Source organism: Falco rusticolus, chromosome 9, assembly GCF_015220075.1.
Source record: "Falco rusticolus isolate bFalRus1 chromosome 9, bFalRus1.pri, whole genome shotgun sequence".
NCBI classification, from domain to species: Eukaryota; Metazoa; Chordata; class Aves; order Falconiformes; family Falconidae; genus Falco; species Falco rusticolus.
The window spans coordinates 23,284,010-23,304,766 of NC_051195.1; the positions used below are offsets into that span (position 1 = coordinate 23,284,010).

General features: G+C 48.2%; 2 protein-coding genes across 2 annotated transcripts in view; one reads left to right on the forward strand and one right to left on the reverse strand.

Moving 5' to 3' along the window:
• LOC119153214 (lipase member M-like) overlaps nt 1–20,757 on the reverse strand; it is a 52,033-nt gene that overhangs the window by 13,533 nt on the left and 17,743 nt on the right. The window lies entirely within an intron of this gene.
• Nucleotides 5,090–14,412, forward strand: LOC119153215 (putative lysosomal acid lipase/cholesteryl ester hydrolase). The gene is given in 10 exon segments (XM_037399347.1): nt 5,090–5,197; nt 7,362–7,451; nt 8,016–8,181; nt 9,535–9,733; nt 9,985–10,094; nt 10,537–10,673; nt 11,113–11,256; nt 12,441–12,512; nt 13,257–13,322; nt 13,691–14,412. Coding segments are annotated over 10 exon segments (1,326 nt in total). The 3' UTR covers nt 13,925–14,412.

The following is a 20,757-nucleotide window of genomic DNA, read 5'->3' on the forward strand; positions in this document are numbered from 1 at the left end:
CAGCAGCTACTGAATGGCAGGTAGCACTGAGAAATTTAGGAAAGAGTACACAAGATTAAAGCAACTGCGGGAAGTTAGTCTTCTTGGAGGTAGAGCCATGGCACTGAGGGGATGGGGAACTGTGGAGAGGGGAGAGCAGAGTCACCAGCATGCAGTGACCATGGCCACCTGAGGCTGTGTACCCACCCCACAGTCTTCCTAGAAGTGCTGGTATCTCCAAAGGAAGACTCTCCAGGAGCAGGAAGCTTTGTAAATGTTGCTGTTGAATTGATGTAAACAGAACATTTCAGTTGGAAGGAACCTACAACAACCATCTAGTCCAACTGCCTGACAATTCAGGGCTGCCCAGGTTAAATAAAGCACACTACTACGGGCATTGTCCAAACCCCTCTCAAACACTGACAGGCTTGGGGCATTGACCGCATCTCTGGGAAGCCTGTTGCAGTGTTTGAACACCCTCTCAGTAAAGAAATGCTTCCCAATATCCAGTCTAAACTTCCCCTGCCATAGCTTTGAACCATTCCTGCACATCCTGTCCCTGGATCCCAGAGGGAAGAGATCAGCACCTCCCTCTTCACGTTGCCTCCTCAGGAAGCTGCACAGAGCAATGAAGTCACCAGCCTCCTTTTCTCCAAAGTAGACAAGCCCAGAGTTCTCAGCAGATCCTAGCCATGCTTTCTAGCCCTTCACCAGCTTGGTTGCCCTCCTCTGGATGCATTCAAGGACCCTCACATTCTTAAATGGTGGGGCCCAGAACCGCACACAGTACTCCAGGTGAGGCTGCACCAACACCGAACACAGGGTGATAATCACCTCTCTTGGTGGGCTGGTTATGCTGTGTTTGGTGCCCCCCAGGATGCAGTTTGCCCTCCTGGCTGCCAGGGCTCACTGCTGGCTCCTATTGAGCCTGCTGCCAGCCAGCACCCCCACATCCCTTTCTGCAGGCTGCTCTACAGTCACTCCTCTCCCAATTTATTCTTGTGCCCTTTGTTACTCCATACCAGGTGCAGAATCTGGCACTTGGACTTGTTAAATGTCATGCCATTGATTGCCCGGTGGTCCAATCAATCTAGATCCCTCTGCAAGGCCTCTTGGCCCTCAATAGAGTCAACAGCGCCTCCCAGTTTGGTATCATCAGCAAGCTTGCTCGTGGTGCGCTCAACTCCTGCATCCAGATTGTTGATAAACATATTGGAAAGCACTGGCTCTAGAACTGAACCCCGAGGAATGATGCTGGTGACCAGCCACCAGCCAGATGCAGCCCCATTCACTACAACCCTTTGAGCTCTGCCCTTCAGCCAGTTCTTCAGACAGTGCCCTGGGAACCTGCCCATCTCACAGCTGACCAGCTGGTCCAGAAAGATCCTGTGGGGGACAGTATCAAAAGCCTTACTAAAATCCAGAAAAATACACCCACCGCCTTCCCTCCACCCACGAGTTGACCTTATCATAGAAGGGTATCAAATTAGTTAAACAGGACTTTCCCTTTGTGAACCCATGTTGACTGTGCCTAATGATTGCATTATTCTTTAAATGCCTTTCAATAGCACCCAGTATAATCTTCCCCATAATTTTCCCAGGAACTGAGGTTAGACTTACAGGTCTGTAGTCCCCTGGGTCTTCCCTCACACCGCTTTTGTAGATTGGAATAATGCTGGCTGGCTTCCAGTCAGCAGGTACCTCTCCAGACTCCCAAGGCCTTTGGTAGAGGAGGATCAAGGGGGGTCCTGCCAGAATATCTGCTAGCTCCTTCAGTACTCTGGGATGAATCCTATCAGGCCCCATGGGCTTGTGAACATTCAGCTGGTGCAACTGGTCCCTTAAAATTTCAGTGTCAACAAATTCCTGCACTCGCGGTCCTCTGGCTCAGGGCACTGGGCAGCCCACAGTCTACCAGTACAATTAAAGACTATCCCGTAAGAGTATCTTAGAGGGTAAGGAGGGGATTCTCTTACCACTCTGTGCTGTGAGCTTCTTCCAGCCCTCCTCATTCTTCGTGACGCTGCCTTCCCTCTGGCACAAAGCAGATCCCAGACCTGCCTCCGAAGTGGCTGAGTTGGCCTGCATGCATCGTAGATGGTGGAGTACAGCTCCATTGATCAACCTCCTTCTCAGACTCTCAAATACTCCTCCGCCTGCCCACCTCTTCCTGCAGCTCAGCCACCAAGCAGAGCGGTTCGTCGATCTGCTCACATCTCCTACAGCCTTCCTTGCAATCAGTTTCCACCTCCAGGAATATCCCTTCACACATCCCATAGCCAGAAACCTGTGTGGCTACATGCTCTCTCTGTGTGGCTGCTGGTTCTACCAGCTGCTAGAAGCTCAGGAGAAGTGGAGGACACTGCTTTTTGCCAGGTGGTCACCATGCTGCTACCACTGTTGGTGCTCCTCGCACTGCCCTGGTGTCCTTTGCAATCACACCATTCTGGCACCTGATGAGACCTGGCTTTTACCAAAACAAATTGAATCTGGCTATAGGTGTGTCCCTGAAGGTCACGCATCTTTCAAAAAAATGCATTCTGAAACCAGTTTCAAAAAGAACAAAACCTTCCAAACTTTTGAAAAAGGCTAAGGAAATTAAACATTTACAAATGCTAAAATCTCTGAAAAATCCATTTCAAAACTCAAGCAAGTCCAAAGCTTCCTTGTTCTCCTGCACTATCATGCAGTCAGCAACATCTTCAGATGTTTCCTTGAACCCCAGGTGCTCTGGTTCACTGGTCCACAGCTGGACAGAAACTGCATCCTCCATCACTACGGGCAGATAAAACCCATACATGGTAGACGTTCACTCCTGTGACTCACACCGTGTTCACACCAGTCCTGCCAGGATCAAGTACTAACGGCAGCACAGATGAGAAAGCAGTCCAATGGTTCACCCTGCTGTTGCTTTCGAGTAATCTCCTCCTCTCTCTCTCCCCTTCGGTGGGTGTTTGTTGTTACAAGAGGAAAACAAAATAAATTTTAAAATCTATGGAATAAGATCGGCTATCAAGCTCAGGATTCTCAGTTTTATCTCAATTTCGTATATGGATTCTTAATTGCTTTTAGACAAATAAGAGACATGTATTGTTTCACTAGGGGCAACCTTCACTTTCAAGCCTGGAAGCCTGGATTGTGCTGTGGTGCTGAGCCTAACAAACCCCCTGCACCATCTCCCTTATTAGCTGACACTTGGTAGGTGCTGCATGCTGCAGCTCTTCCCCACCCAGGGCCAGATGCCGGGCTGAGCTTGCAGCTGCCTGACAAACCCCTTCTGCAACGCTCTGCCTGGCTGGGGATACCAGCACAATCAGATGTCCCATCAGCTGCAGGCTGCAGCACGCACAGGTCTCCTTCCAGCAGATGGCAGATAAGCCTGCCAGCAAGAAAACGCTGATGCTTCAAGTCGTGGCTGTGGCTGATTTTCCCAGCTCGCTCATGCCTTAATAGTCCGTGTAGTAATTCACCCTGAATTTAGGTCATTTTGGGGGCCTTCCAGCTGGATTTTATCAGTGATGTGGGAGAGGTGGGGAGTATCCCTGGGGCTTGCAGCACTGGCAAAAGCGAGATACCAGCTGGGACTGGTGCAGAGGGTGGTGAGGGGGATGGCAGGGGGCATGTCTGCATCCCGGTGGCGCACAGAGCCTCAGCAGATGTGCTGGATCCTCTCTGCAGAGTCTCCATCCATTGGCAAGTGCCATGTCATGGTCTGCATGCTGGAAATCTCAGCAAGGTGGTCTTGCTGAAGACTCAGCTCCTGCTCTGCTCTCGCTCCATCAGGCTCAAGTAACAGGAGCAGTAACGTGGCCCCAGGCTTGATGCAAGGACCAAGACTGGCCATAGCTCCACCAGTAGCCTCTCTGATGTCTTATCCCCAAAAGGAAGGCAAGTTATGTTGGCGTTAATATATGCTGTGAGGAAAGGGGAGTGATTTCTTGTCTTGGCATATTTGATCCTGTTTTTCCACCTTTCTTCCTCTCCCTAGAGGGGAAATATCAGACTTTGCTCTGAGTCACTACTCACGTGAGGGTGAGCCAGGCTGGGAGGACTTCTGGCCGTGCCTCCAGCTAGTCCTTGGTAAAAAGCAGTCATTACAGTTTCAAACTGAGGCGGAATTATTTAGGCTTTCCAAAGAATGTATGTTTGCATTTCAGCAAGTGGGGCTTAGCCAGACCTGGCAGGTATCAGCACCAGAAGAGATGACAGGAGTACGCAGTGTGCAAAGCCACCTCTGGTCGCTGCAGCATGCCAGTGCGTGGGCATGTTGGCAGGGAGCAGAGAGGCAGCCTCAAAGGCAGCGCTGCCAAAAATTACACCCACAGCCCACGCCACCCCTCACCGTGCCTGCAGGTGGCTCCTCAGCCACTGGGCAGCAGCTGGCCAAAGGCATTGCCAACTGGGAGGAGATGAAGTCTGTGGGAGAAGTGCAGGACGGCCAAAAAACACCTAATGAGGGCTGTGATAAGCACACACAGAGATAATCGACCAGATGCAGATAACTGAAAATTGGGTGGGCACAGACACCCAGCAGAGAAAGTCACCTCTCGCTGTGGTCCAGACAGTCATCCTTTGTGCTCAGTAAGAAAAGACTTGTCCTCCCACCAAAACTGCACCCCATGGCTGATTAGAGCGAAAGGTACCTTCATCCCCAGCTTCTTCCCTATCCAGGGATGGATTTCGTTTTCATTTTTTAAAGAGCACCCCCACCAGTTATTATGAGGACTGGGAAGGTTTGCATTTCCAGGCAGTGGCTCATTACACACGAGGAGGCAGTGAGAAGAGCCAACAAGAGCTGGACAGGTTTCCCACAGCAGCTTGCTGGGAGGACCTAGGCTGGCCCCATGTACCCTCCTGTGCCCCATACACCCTGCACCACCCTGAGCACCAATGCCAGCCCTGTGCAACACTGCCCCATGCACCAAAGCCAGCTCCCTGCATCAACACCAGCCTCATGCACTAACACCAGTGCCCTGCACCAACACCAGCTCCTTGCACCAGTGCCAGCCCCTTACACCAACACCAGCCCTTTGCAAGCAACACCAGCCCCAGTGCAGGTGGAGAGTGATCCAGAGGCTGCATGTCCTCCGGCCCACAAAGGTCATGGGCAATGTCAGGTGACATTGTGCTGCATCAAGTGGAAATAACCAATTTGTTACAGCACTCAACTCTCCCGTAATGCCATGAAAATATTCCCAAAAGAGCCTGGATAGGAAGGGTGTCTCCTTTCAGAGCGGAGTCCAGCCCTCAGGTAAATTACATGTTGGCAGGAGGAAAGATTAGAGGGAGTGGCGACCCATGACGCTCCCGAATGCGTGGAACAGAGGGAATAATAGCCCGACGCATAGTGGGCAAGAGCGGGGTGCTCGGGCAGCGGGGACCTCCTGTTTGCAGACGTCAGGAAGAAAGGCACCCACACCTCTTCTGCTGCAGGCCCTGGACGGCGAAGGGTAATCCGTCCTCCTTGGATGCCTCTGCCTTTGCACGAGCTGCCAGTGGGGGGGCCATCCCTGGAGACAGCAGGAGAGAGCTGTAGGTAGTTGGAGAGCCCTGCGGATGGGACAGCAGGGCTTCCCTAGGAGCCCTGGGACTGAAGGAAAGTCGTTTCTGCTCGTGGGTGGGGTGGTGGGAGCGCTGGGGTGTTAGGACTGTGCGGCTGGTGGAAGAGACTTCACCCTGCTGCGCCTCTTGGAGGTCACCGGGTACTCTCAGCGTCTGCCGAGCTGAGGGATCCTTCACAAAGGGAATATTTTTGCAGGCTGGCTGTTGGGAGGCAAGGGCCATCCTGGGCAAGGCTCTTCCTTTGAATTTGCATGCTTTTCCCCAGATGTTATGCCACAAAAATGCTTTCCATCTCTCCTTGCTTTTCTGAAAGGCTCAGTCTTAAAAACAAGACCAGAGTCTCCTGGGGACGGGCAGCTGCAGAAGTGCTGTGTTGAGTGTGCGTGGCTGCTGTCCTTGCTGTGCCTCCCCTCTCTGCCCATGTGTCTCTGAGACCTGCGAGCATCCTGGAAATGATCCCTCAACCACCTTCCCCTGGGGAAGGAGAGCCCCACTGCACAGCAAGGATGTTGGCAGCAACGGGCGATGCAACAAGGTGTTTCAGCCCCAAATCACAGCCCAGGGGGTTCAGGATGGAGGTGGAGAGCCATTCTTCCCCCGGAGTGGCGAGCAGCCGTGGGGGCTGGGGTGTCACCGTTTGGAGTGAGGGAGCAGTCAGGTCTCAGCTGAGCCAAGCCAGTGCCACCCCGACCTCGTACTGACAATACCCTGCTGCGAGCAGGAGGGTGGACAGGGGTGTCCCCAGGTCGGTTCCCTCCAGCAGAGCAGCAGTGCCTGTGTGATCCTCCACATATCTGCTCCAGGAACAGCAGAGGGAGCAGGGAGCCTTCTCCCCAGCTGCAAAACCACCTCCTGCAGCATATGAAGCCAGTTCCTCCAGCAAGAGGGGGGATGATGAGGGTTAGCTGGGAAGTGACAGAAACCTGCTCACGGTTCTCCTTTCTTTCCCCAGGAATATTCTGCAGGGAAGCACTGGGGTGGATGCAGGTTACCTGGCACTGGCATCCAGCTGCAGCCGCTGCTTCCCGCACACCCCAGCACAGGCACATGCATTCAGTGGGGATTTGGCAGAGCTCCGTGCTGTGGGCTCCACACAATTTAACTATTTAAGCATGTCAAATAAGAGTTGAGGCAGTATTCCTGTTGCAAATTTGCTGTCTCCAAGTCTCCAAATGTTAATAAGACTGTTTGTTGTAGGAACATGCTTCCTGTATGGTAGGAACAGGTACTTCAAAACCCTTCCCAGGAAGAACAGTGGGTCTTCTGGACAATCTTTCACTCAGGTTTGCAAAAACAACTCAAGTGTGTCCCAGGGTCCCTTTCAGCCATAAGGAGAGCCCAACCAAATTGCATTATCTGATTTCATACCAAGAACAAAACCTCCATTGTCCTGCAACTTAAAATTAGGTGGTTTACTCCTGATTAGTTCAGCTATCAGTTTAACCAAATAATCTATTCTTCTGACTATCCAAGACATCATTTTAAATGAATAGTCTATAATCACCCCCTTGAAAACCAGACTTGCCTAGGCACGTGTAGCTGTATGTATGTACGTTTTTCTGAATACAAGGTTCTGATGGAGAATGTGTGATTAAAATGTGATAGAGTTTGGACTCTGGCATTGTTCAGGATAAGCAAAATGAGCCATTTTTAGAACTAGTTAGAACATTTGAAATTTAAAACTATTTCACCTATTGAGTGGTCAGATTGATGTACAAACAGAAGCATAGTGCATGCCAAGTGGAGTGCATGCGATCCCTGGCTTCTGTGTCAGTACAGTCAGTGTCTCTCCCACTCATCACATTGACAATGTTTTGCAGAGCACCGTGATGTGGCTGTTTGTAACCATTGCTTATTTAATGTGCATCAATGAAAAGTCAGATGCGAGCCCCGAGGTGTCCATGGATGTTGTAAGTCTTGACTTCTCCCCCTTCTTTTCCTGCTTGGGCATGCAAGCTACCTATGCTGCCATAGTCTGGGCACAACTCATGATCTCTATGTGTGTATCTTCATGAGGGTTTGGTACCAGGGTTTTATTAGAACTTTTGTCTCCCTGTGCTTATGTATGCAGAGATTTATGGCAGACATTTATGGGGGAGTTCAGTCCAAGTCAACAGGTTTGGCCAGGGCAGCCGTCTCAGGCTTGGAGCTGCACTGTCATTGCTGCCCTGCTCTTCACAACTGTTGATTGCAACATGAAGAGCAACAGTGGGTCTTTCTTTACCAGACCTGCTCAGGGAGTAAGGGAAACTCACACCTGCCAAAAATTTTAGCTGAAGTCATGACATCACTACAGCGTTGGTGGAAAAGACATTGGGAGGTCCCTACTCCACCCTCTTGCTGACAGCAGGAGTCACCACCACCAGCTCAGGGCAGCCATTGTTGGCTTCACTCAGGAAATCCCTGACGCCCTCCAGTACGAAAACCCCCGTCTTCCTGGAGACCCATCCCACATTGCCCTTCCCTTCCCACAGGGTGAAATTGTCCGCTACCACGGGTACCCCTACGAGGAGCATGAAGTGGTGACAGATGACGGCTATTACCTCACCATGCAGAGAATTCCCCATGGCAGAGATGACCTGGGAAGCATGAGCACCTCCCATGAAGCAGAGGCACAGGGCTCCAGCATGTTCTGTCCCCGTAAGTGCCACAAGAAGGTCTGCCTCGTCCAGGGACCCTGACAGCTAGGCTGGGCTGGAGCAGGCCATGGTCAGGGCTGCCTCGTCGTGGGCTGGGTCTCCAAGGAGACAACTCTCCCTGTAAGATTAGCCCTGGGAGCAGAAGAAATGCAGGTGACCACCATGCTGACCTTGTTCTGAGAGGATCTGCTCCAAAGAGAAAGAAAAAGATAAGGAGAATGAATGGGACAGGGAAATCTTGACTCAGGTTTTACCCCAGCTCAAAGCCAGCCAGTGGAGCAGCTAAAAGCACACAAAAACCCATGTGTCCAATCCAGTGTCATCTCACCATTTCAGGTCCTTTTTGTTCTTCACTTGAACCCGTTTCAAAGTGGAGGGGGTGATGCCCCGCTCTTGGCAGGGTGTCCCTCTCCTGGGAAGCAGGAGCACCAGTGTATGAGCATGGCAAGTAAGCGTAAAAAGCCAGATTTCCATTCAGGATACTTTGCTTTCAGCTGTCCAGGGTGGAAATGTAAGTTGTATATTGAGGGTCTGAAAACCAACAGAAAAAAGAAGAGACAAAGGAAAAGGAAAGGAAAAGAAAAAAAGAAAGTCACTTTTATTTCAACTTTTTCATGCTGCAGCCTGTGGTCACTCTACCTTATGAGTTCAGATATCCTTGTGATGACCCTGTTGTGGCTGTGGAGTTGGACCTGCTTTGAGCAGGGGGTTGGAGGAGAGACTTCCAGAGGTCCTTTCCAAACTAAACCTTTCCATAATCTCTCTTCTACTCTCTTCCTACAGCACTTCAGGTTTCCTGGTCCTTTGTAAAAAAGATATTAACTTTGTTCTGGGGTGCTGAGACTTGCTTATATGGCTTAAAGTGGGCAGAAGCAGGTGGAGGACATGCTCTCGATCCCTCCAGTACTGTGTCTTATAATGGGGCATCATGGTGTCACCATGCCATGGGAGGTACTTAGACTCTGCTGGGTTTTCAGTGTCTTCTGGTTAGATCCAGAGTACCTAAGCCAAACAAACGGCACTGTGAGGAGGGTAGTCTCCATGCAAAGGGCACAGTCAGTGTCCAGACAGACATGGGGCTTGGTTTCTTTCGTTCTGGGAGCACGATTTACCAAGTTCCATTCAGTTTGGAGTCCAACCATGTTTTTCAGCTTCCCTGTATCAATTTTCTCTGCCCTGGGATAGCCAAAGAGCCTACTTCAAAAACAGCTCTCCAAAGAGGCTGAGGATGTAGGTGACCATCTCCCTGCACTGGAGTCACTTCCCCAGGGGGTTGCTGCCAAACCAGTACCTGGATGTGGATGGTTTCTTTTGCTAGTGGTCAGAGAAAATGATCCTCCTTTTCTTTCTTCAGCTCCAAAGCCCGCGGTCCTCCTGCAGCATGGACTGGTGTTGGAGGGAAGCAACTGGGTTACCAACTTGCCTAACAATAGCCTGGGTTTCATCCTTGCTGATGCTGGCTACGACGTCTGGATTGGAAACAGCCGGGGGAACAGCTGGTCACGAAAGCACAAAGAGTTTGAGTTTCAGCACCAGGAATACTCAGCTTACAGGTATTTTCTGTGAAACTGAAGGGTGAGCAGGTACCTGTTGCCCTCAGACGTGTCCATAGGCTGGAGGAGCAGCTTTGCTGATAGTCCCACCATCTGCCAGTGGGTGTGAAATGACACCACTAAGACGCCGTAGGGGTCCCATACCTTCCAGAGCCCTCAACTGCACCCCAAATGCCACTGCTTGCTGTGTCCTGCCCATCACTTTCAAGATTAGCAATGGTAATTCTGTCATGTGCCTGTCTCCACTGCAGCTTTCATGAGATGGCCATGTATGACCTTCCAGCAACGATCAACTATATTCTGAAGAAAACTGGACAGGAGCAGTTATACTACGTGGCTTACTCTCAAGGCACCACCACAGGTACCTAGGAGGAGATCAGACCACTGTCAGAGTTACGTTAACTGCGCACTCCTGGTTTGGGAGTGTTCTCCTGAAAGCCTGGACAGGGAGGGTAACGTCTGGGCCCATCCAAACAACAAAGGGAAAAGAGCAGGTAAAAAAACCCATTTGCATTAACAGAACAGTTTTGAGCAGTGACGGCCCAAAAATGGTTGCAGCCATGGCTTTTGGTGCATCCCATTGCTGCCAGAGCCCCAGGAAGGGCTTGTGAGAGCTGCAGCTGGGCTAAACAGCCAAGAGTCAAGATGGGAGCTGAAATGCATCAGCAGCAAAGGCTTCAGGACAAGTCATCAACCTGCTAGAGCCACCTCTGAGGGTCCTCTGAGATGGGCACACATGCCTAGGAGTCAATAACTCCTTCAGAAATAACAGGGCAGGGTCTGCTTCCTTCTCCCTCCTGTAGGTTTCATTGCATTTTCATCTATTCCTGAGCTGGATCGCAAAATCAAGATGTTTTTTGCCTTGGCTCCTATCACAACAAACTCAAATATGAAGTCACCCTTGGCAAGGGTGTTTGACCTTCCCGAGGGGCTGGTTAAGGTACGTACCCACTTCACGCACATGTGGTGTGAAGGAGAAGAAGGAAACAGGAAGGTCTCATCACCTGAGACATGCAGTGCTTGTACATCACTTCCATTTCCCTGCCCTCTGTATGCCCTTTGCATTGAGCAGGTGCATTTGTGCCTACGCTCTTGAGCCTGCAGAGCACTAAACAGTGCAAAGCATCCTCCTGTCCAGCCCTAACCAGAGAAGAGCTATTTCTAGATTCTATTTTTGGGTCCACCCTAGAAGAAACCTCTTCTAGGAAGATCGAGGCTCTTCCAGGGCCATGGCCATGTCTGAAAAGCCAAAATTACAAAGCACAGCAAAGCTGTGGCAAGGAAGACAGCGGCTTTCAGGGCTGAGCAGAGAGGTGGGGAGCGAATGGAAGCAAAAGAGGAGCATGAACCACACTGATCAATGCCTTTGACTTTCACAGCTCGTTTTAGGACATACAGTGGTCTTCGATAAGGGTGAGATCTTGCATCAAGTGATTTCCAGTCTGTGCAGCTACCCCATCTTTAAAAGCTTTTGCTCCTTGGTCCTTTACTTGCCTGGTGGGTTTACCAACAGCTTAAATGTGGTATGTACACTCCAGCTTACCTTTCAAGTGATTCAGTTTCTCATTGTTTGAGCCTAAGTTATCAGCTAGCTGCCTTCACCTGGCCTTTCACATCTTCGATGTTGAAAAATGTGGCCATTGCATCGGCATTTTGCAATCTGGCCATTGCATTAGCCATTGCGATGCTATTGCATTTGACAGTAGGGGGAAGCCCAGAGCGCACACAAGGTCATGCATACACCGGGCACATTGTCTCCCGCGCAGGGATGATGCCGGAGGGGAGAGTGCAGTAATTAACTCGGTGCTCCCAGGGTTTCTCTTTCTCTAAGTGATTTGTAATTTCACGTGTTTAATAACAAAACGGTCTCTTAGGGAACAAACTCCCCTTCAATCTACTGCTAGGACTGGTGGGTCTCAGACTCTTCAGTCTGCCATCCCTTAGGAAATATTTATCCCCAAATCAGAGCCTTTCTCTGTGCTTCACTGCACTGAACACAGTCATAGCAAAACTTCAGCTGGAGGCACCAGGGTGGGGGTCTCTGGCCCGTACTTGCTTCTACCAGGGCCAACACTACAGCTACAGTAGGTTGCCTAGGGACATGTCCAGGTGATCTGAGTGGTCCCAGGGATGCCTTGCTCACATGGGGAAGGGCTATTTCCTTGGGGCCAGCCAAGATTGCAAGGTCCAGATCCTGTGACAAACTGCTCATAAATCAGAGTACAATTGGAGACACGTTCAGTTAGAGAACCAAGCAATAATAGCTTGACTGTGGATGGAGTCGGGGCTAGGCCACTGTTTCTCAAGGGAAGTGTTGGTGTCATGTCTTAATATTCCAAGGAGGAAACGCATTAGAAACAACATGTAGAGCTACTGTGATGAGTTGCACGTTGTCTTCACAAAAGGATACTGAGCACAATATAGAGAGTTTTACTTTGGTTTGAAAGCCACATAGACTCAAAGCGTGACCCAGCATCCCATGGGAACTGCTTGCCTTGCTGAAGGGAGCTCTACAGCACCCTTCATGCTGCTGCCTACAGGGAGTGTTCACACAGCATGTAGCTGAGGTGTGCCTTCACAGAGCTAAGATGAAGAAGTTTGTACAAATGCAAGTTTTAGCTTGTGTGGCTACTGAACAGAATCAGTTTTATTTCTAATGGGATTTCCCCCCATGCAGAGAATAAATGTCTCCAATGGTTTCTTGCAGAGCCGCATAGATGTCTACCTGTCCCGCTACCCTGATTCGACATCCCTAAAAAACATGTTACACTGGCGCCAGGTAATATTTCATGCTGCAGAATAAGAATTGCATGCAACCAGGGCCCACGTTCTTTTCCCTCAGTTGCCAAGGAACTCTTCTCAGCGCTTGGGTATAATCCCCCATTGCTCTCTCTGCAGAGCTGTATTAGAGAGAAGCGGGAAACTTACATGAAACACCGGTGCAGATGCAGTTCTTTGGGCCATGACTTCCAACAAAAGATGGCCAGAAGTCTTTGGAGCTGGTAGGAGATGGAAGCAAAAACTGGTAATACACCAGCACAGGAGATGGTAGAGTAAAGGCTATGAGCTGAGGATCAGTAGACACAACTAATCATACAGCAACCCATCACTGAAAACATGCACAGACTTGTGTCCTTCTGTTGTAGACATTGACCATGACAGACAAAGGAAACTTGCCCAAAGGTCTGATTCATGTCTTCTTTGAGGCTCACCCTCAGCTGTAAGCTGGGCACATTGTGGGCTTCTGGGGCCTCAGCCTCCAGACACCTACGTTCTGCAACTTGCAAGCCACCTGGGAGAGGGGGGTTGAAAGACGTGAGCAACGCCAGGTGGTCTTGCAGTCTGTGCTGGGATTTGCCTGGGCGTTGAGCTCTCCTCCCAAAAGACAATATTACATGTAACAAATAGCATCCTCGAGCCTTGGTGGCAGGAGGGAGCTGTGTGGTTCCCCAGTCACCTCTTTTATTTGTCTTATGGTCCCCTCTAATGCATGGATAATAACACAGCTTTCCTCCTTTTCCAGCTCTATCAAACAGGAGAATTCAAATATTATGATTACGGCAGTGACAACATGCTTCATTACAACCAGGTAAGAGAAATTCATCCTTGTCAGTTTTAAAAGAGCAAAAAAAAGAAAAAAGAAAATGACAATGAAAATATTGCAGTGGCTGAGACTAAATTTTAGAGGATTTATGGAATTTACCTTATATGGTCAAACAGGTTTGCATCTTTCTAACAAAAAAGAGGTCTGTGATGTTGTACAGTGATGCCTTTTTGACTCTTTGGTGAAAAGCACAGGAGCCCAAGGCATAGTCAGGATCTCTGGTGATAGCTTCTGTACCATCTCAAGATAGGGGAGAAATTCCAAGCAGCAATCAGGAATAACCTGAATTTTTGACTTGTCCGTGACCTACCTCCCAGGCTTTCCTTCCTCAAGCCACACTATTTGTCTTGCAGACCACACCTCCCTTCTATCAGCTGGAAAACATGAAAGCCCCGCTTGCTGCATGGTATGGTGGCAGGGACTGGATTTCAGCCCCCGAAGATGTAAACATCACACTGCCTCGTATAACAAATGTGACATACAAAAAGTACATTCCGGAATTTGTCCACTTTGATTTTCTTTGGGGTATGCAAGTGTATGAACAAGTATACAAAGAAATTCTTGAACTGATGGAGAAGAGTGCCTAGAGTTGGATCAGTGGCAGTAATTGTTGGTTTCTCATTTGACTTCTCGGGCTTCTTTTATTTGGGGGAAAAAAAAAAAGTGCAGAAAAAAGAGGGGGAAAGTCTTGTTAAACGGCTGCACTTGGTTTGGACTGATACTACACTGGCAAGTGAGGAAAACAAGCCAATCCAATGATCGGGAAAGCACGTAGGATTTAGGTTAAATAGGCTGAGGTCCTTGCAGAAGTTGGGCATGGCCCTTGGATCCTGAGTCTCCCAGATGCCTCACTCACGTGGGTTTCCAGCAACAAGTAACTTCAGTGAAATTTGGCTCCTGGTTGCCATTGAGGGCTCTGACCTCCCTGTGTTTGGGTTCCCAGCTGCAAACACCTGGACAGCAGCTCAGCTCCCTCCTGGATGCTGATGTTTCACAAGAGTAGGTGTGCTTGGATGGGACCATATGGTGGGTTGAGCAATGAATCCTGCCATCGTAGCTTTATCCACCTTCCGGTGACTCTTCCACAGCAAGAATCCCAACATCCTGACATTCACTGCTTTACTTTACAGTCATAAGGAACTAGAAATTTTCTACCTGGTGACAATGAAAAGAGTTTGTGGAGTTTTTTCCATGACAACCATGCATTTTGCTAATGTAGGAAACATCTTTCTCAAATTCATGTTGATTTGGATAACCCCAGACTTGCTCATACACAAAAGTGTTCTCAGTAAGTTCTACCAGGAAACACTATTTTTCACCCTTTAAACAATATTTCCAAGGCACAAAGCCAGCTGGAAAGGTCACCTTTTGCCAACCCATCGTAAATGCTTTTGTTTTCCTTATGTGGGAGAGAGAAGAGTCTGGTCGAAGCTGGTAATGAGTCCAACTCTGTTTCCAGCTCCTGGATTACACTTCTTAATAATATACTGGTTAGGGGAGGAATTGTGAATTTGCCTGTTTGTGTAGCTATGTTCTTAAAATATGCATAGGAGCAAGCAGGGCAAAGGATGAGGCTCTATTTCCACAAAGATGTACAAATAATAATATAATAATAATAATAAAGGAAGATAGGGTCCACTGGTCTCTGTGTTTGTACTGCCTTAAACCTCTGGAGGAGTGTGGGGATTTTCAGCACAGACTTCTTGGCATGCACAGGCGAGGGAGAGCTGCTTGTCCAAAAGTCATCATGCTCAGGGATAACTTAGAGTGGCTGGTAACGCTGGCAGATTCCCACCACCCACGATGCAACTAGCATCCCCTATCCTGTGTCCTGCAGGGAAGAAGTGGGTTGCAGAGGGCAGGTTGGAGGGTGAGGAGTGGTATCGAGCCCAACATGCCTGCTCTCCAGAGGAAAACTGTGGGTCTTAGTAGCGCAAGTGTCTGGAAATGGTGGGATGAGGCTGTTGGTGTACATCCTTGTAGGACAGCTGCAGTGGGCTGTTTGAGTTATCATCAAAGGGGACTGGCTGTAAAGGTTTTTACTTTCCATCCTTACAGCTAGAATCAACCACAGAAGAAAACAGGATGGGGTGAAATAATGTCAAGATGTGAGAATTAGGGTATAGGTTAGATATGATCTATCTGGAGCAAAAGTGATTAGCCACCTCACTTAGAATATTTATAATGACATCTATTTCTGTGTGAGTAGTTATTTACTGCAGGGCTCTGCCCTGGAGCAGCATACTTACAGGACTGCACTGTGTTCATGCATGGATATCAATGCAAATGCAAGAAGACTTTTCTGTCTTTGCAAATAAACACCCAAAACTTGGCAACACGTTTCCACAACAGACTTCTGAAAAGCTTACAAGAACTCATTTATGTTTAGTGAAAAGGTACTAATCTTTTACTTCTGAAAATTTAGAAGAATTGCAGGGTTTAGGCTCTTCTGTTTCTGTTCAGGTTATAATGTTTCTGCCACTTCTGTAACTATCTGATGCAATGTTTGCATTGCATGATCTTAATTCATCGGTCGTCTCCCATGACAGTGTTTTGGTGAAGTTCTCTCTAAATCAGGTTGTGGAAGCACTGTGCTCCCTATGGCACTGGTACTTGCTTCCCATCTCACATGGATCAACAATGGCTGAAACGGGGCGTTTTGAAGCAAACAGAACAGTTAATAATCTAGGTGCTTGTGGCATAAATATTGTGCTATTCTGTCACCTGGGACTGCCTTGTTCAATAAGCGGATTGAGTCACATGGCAAGCTGTGATCTTGCCAGGACCGGAGTTCTTGCGTGTCTCAAGTCTGTCAAGCAAGATAAAAGTCATCAGGCAGGTCCGTGCTGATGGCACAGGTCCAAGGTTAGGCTGGGACATCAGCCCATGATGTCAGGGTCCAGATCGACTCAGTCTCTTGCCCCTAAACTTCACAACGCAGCATAAAGCCTGCACCACCCCCATGAAGGTATTCATAGCACAGCGCTGCTCCCTTTTTATTATCTGTGCGTGAGCAAACCAACCTCAGCCATACATCTACACGTGTGCAGGATGTTGGTCATTCAGCCACTTAGTTTCTTCCAGATGTGCTCATGCAAAGCCATTCTTGATCTGCTTACGCATGGCGCATAAGGCCAGAAGGGCTTAAAACTGTCACATCCCATCCAAAATACACCAGGTGCATCATGTTTTGCTGACATAATTTTCTATCATCATGGTCAAAGTAAAAAAAGGCAGCACACACACGAACTGCGGAGCATATGATCAGCTCCATGAACTATGGAACGTATGGGCAGCTCCAGGCTGTGCCCATGCTGGAGAGGTGGTGAGCATGTCTACTACAGCGTCCTTCCCACTTGAGGGTTATACACAGGCACATGCTTAAAGTGAAGCTGTGCTTTTGTAAGTAACCCTAAGATTGTTTTGGTGTGTGCTTTAAGCAATGTGCGGGCCTACGCTGTTATTTAGAAATTGATTTGTACCAGGGTTAATCTGGGATAAAGTTTCATAGTTATGTCAGATGGTGTACTGCCTTTGCACGTTTTTCTGACCCTTAACAGCAAGTTTGACAATAGTTCCCAGCAGTCACTGGCATTGCTGAGTAGTTTTCAGAGCAGACTCAGAGTTTTATTTAGTTGAGGACATGTCACTTTCTTATTTCAGGAACTATGAGCAATTTCTGTGTTATTTCCTATGTTATTTCCAAATTTTCTTTTGAGATTGCTAGATGAATGCTTGGAAGAGTGACCCGGTGACTGGTTTGAGGCTTGTGTTTTCATATATCGGTACTTTAGGTAGATGGGAATGGTGTAAGGCCATGGAAAGTTACGGCTGGCCAAAATCATGATCAGATATAACTACCTCCCACACTCTTCAGAAGCTTGTGTTGATCTCCATTTCTGACCCTAGACTGTGTCATATGGAACACGTTACTGCTTCCTGAAGGTCTCTGACAGCCCAATCAGCTTTTCTCCAATACATTGGAAAAAAGCCCAAGAGCACTACAATACCAAATTTGAAAAATGTTAGTAATTCTTTATTGAGAAAGTTTGAAGTTGGCCCGGGTCTGTTCATGAACAAACCAAACTCTTTTAGCTGTAAAATACTCTTTAAAGCCAATTATACAACGAAAAGAGATTAGAGAGGTGCAAGAAGTTCAGAGTTGTTCTGGGGTCTTCTGAACAAAGAAACAGAGGAAGAATTAGCTGAGGAGAACCGCTGGTGACCACATCTCATGTATTTTGCAATCAATATTTAGGAACATTTATACATTTGTTAATTCAGTTTCATTATTGTGAATAAAATGATTGCATGAACAATTCTAGCAAGATGGTGTGAAAAGAATATGCTGTTTCATCAAGCTTCACTGTGCAACCCTAGCATGAGTACACAACCCCTACTAAACGTGTAATCAGATGCTGCAGATACCCCAGCCTGGCTGAAGGGCTTTAAACTAGGAGAGGTACAACCAGATAAGCACTGCTTTCCTTATCTGGTTCTTTACCTTGAGCAAGGTTCTCCAAGGTTACTGCAAGGGAATCATGCTTTTATCTGGCAGGAATTACACAAGAGTTTATGTTCTCCTATTACTAAAATCAGGATGATACTCTCTTTCCTAGTTCAGGATGCCAAGACCAGATGACAACTAGTTAAGCATCTCCCTGCTTGTGACTGGCTTACCTTTGTGCTTGGCAAGAGGCACCAGATAAAAGGCAACAACCAGTATCTTAGGCATACGGTGTGGGGGCTTGTACATGCACGAAAGCGCCAGGAGAAACAGCAGAGCAGGAGTTAGAGGAACGGTCTGCATTGATAGGCAAGGACACGATTAATACCAATGAAACTGGTAAGCACTGAGGAACGTATTGCTTGCACCGATGCACCACGGAGCAGGTGACTCATCAGCAGACCTGCACCTGTTAAGAGAAGGACAGTAGTGGGGATACAGCGCATTTCATGGGCTGTTTCTCTTCCTGTTATTCCAACAGCAGGATGAGTTACAGTCCTATGATACCTCAAACAAGAAAATTAAAGACAGCAATGTTGCCTAATATTTATGGAGCATGACATTAACAAGATGCAGAAGCAAAACATCACGCCACAGTAACGTGTGACTCCTAAAGGACCTTAGAGGCCAAGAAAGAGTTGGCCCTTGGGCCTCAGGCAGAACTCAGAAGGCATATGGAGGGCTCAGTAGCTGGCAATCCTTGCCTTCCGTGTTACACTCAGGTGACCTTGCCAGACCACTCGGATGCACACGTTGTGGCCCCTCTCAGAATGTGTGTATGCAAGTGCTGACCAGTACAGTCTATTTGGTTAGAAAGTTAAATAAAATACCTTTCTTTTTCTAAATGGTCTTGCATTTTCTTACGTTAGTTCCCACAATAACACTGTAAAAATATCCCATGAGTGTGATTATACAGCTTCATTCTGAGATGCCCACGATAGTCTGTCTAATATTTGGTTGTGCAACCTACCATGTATTATGGGGTCCCAACACTGTAAGTTAATATTAGTGACTACAGCTCTGTTAAGTATACAATCACAGCAGCGTCATGATGGTATTGCTCTTGCCACCTCAACTTGTACCTATGTGTCAAAATGCCTAACTCCGCTCTCTTAATTTCAAATAACTCAAAAGTCTTCATTTCCTCCTTTGACTAAGCTACACAAGAGCTTCTCAGTAAAAACCTAGCTGCTCTTTGTTGACCACTTGTGTCCTTCCTACCACAGGTAGGTCGGTACTGGTGCTGAATTGTACACTAGCCTCAGCTCTGATACACTGCTCTGACAGCCTCATCCCATGGCCTGAGGATGCTGGAGAAGTCTCTGCAGCCTTTCCAACTTCTATTAGTATCTAGTACTAGTACTTAGTACCTCCACTACATAACTAGTACTCAGTGGAGGCAGAAGGCAGCAGACTTGACAGTGGATGAAGTATCTAACCATACAAGTAAAAGGTGAGGTCTGTCTTGATGCTGTTGAGGGAAACCTGATGGGAAAGTAGAAAAATACAAGCTGGGTAAGGGTTTCTCCATCCATAGGGGTTTTTTTAACTCCTTTTGGGGGACACACTGGATTTGCTTTGTACACAACCTGTAAAGTCCATCTTATGCACTGGGCTTTTTGCAGACATGGGAGTGGGAAGACATTTTCAAAAGCCCAAAGTAGACACAGGGACAGAAATAAGGTAATGAAACAATGAAGGGTGCGGCCACACGCACTGCCATAAAGATGGCGCCCACACAGGCGGCCCCTTTGTATCAGTGGTTGCGGTGCTGATAGAAAATTACAGTCTGGTGGATGGAGTAACACGCATGTTTTGGGCTGTGTGTCACGACTCGCACACCGCTCATAGACAATGGCTGGTATGAACATTAGAAGTCGACCTAATCCACGACCTGTAAAGGTATACTCAAGGAGAGCACTCGGTAGCCAGCCAAAGGCTCGGTCTTTCAGGTGGCTACCAAGCAGCTACAGAAAGGCATAGGTTGTAAGGCTGGAGGTGGAGAATGAGCACCTCTACTCTGTGCAGTACCTGTCACTTCAGCCAAATGAAGGCATTGCACAAGCTCAACTCTGCTTCACCATCCATCGGCAAGATGCTCAGCTTGGTGCTTTCCCAGAAATCATTGCAGAGGTTTTGCAAATTGCCAGCTGCAAATACAAAACTGCTTAGGCATAAAGGCTATGTGGCATTTGCTTGGGCCGCTGTTAATTTTGGAGAACGGTGTCATCGCTGATTGTGTCCCATCCTGGCAGCCAGCGAAGCCTGACCTGTCCTTAGTGTGTTTATGGAGAGGTCACAGCCATGCTCCTGACGCTCTGTGAAGCTGGTGGGGCCCAGGTCCTCTCATTGCCCCAGGAGCTCTTCTACAAGGCATTCCTGAGAGGGCCCCTGGCAGTTACGAAATGACCCTTTAAAAGGAAAATCTTCTGACATTTTTTTACTGCAGCTATCAGGGGTTTAAGGTGCAACTCCATAGCTGAAATTCCTCGCCACACCACTCCAGCTGCTTACGGAAATGTAATCCTTTGCAAGCACGAAAGTCATGACCACATGGCCAAGCAGAGGAAGTTATCAAAGATATGACCAGCGTGCCCATCGCTTAATTGGAGGACATGTGATGTGGTCTAGCATGGTGCCAGCGCAGCAGGGCTCTGACACAGCATGTCCTTTTTAACACTGGTGAGGACAGAGCCATCACCATTCACACCACCAGAAGGATCAGACACAACAGTGGGCTCTGCCTGGTAACGTGTTTTCCTGCTTAATTAAGATTTGCATTGGAGCTATTCTGAGGGTGAGAAAACATTGATTGTTTTTTTTTCTTGGTAATACCACAGAGAGAGTTACTGGGAATATTTCAGAGGGATGATATATCTCACGGTGTGGGAGACTGATTGGGAGGAGGAAGAA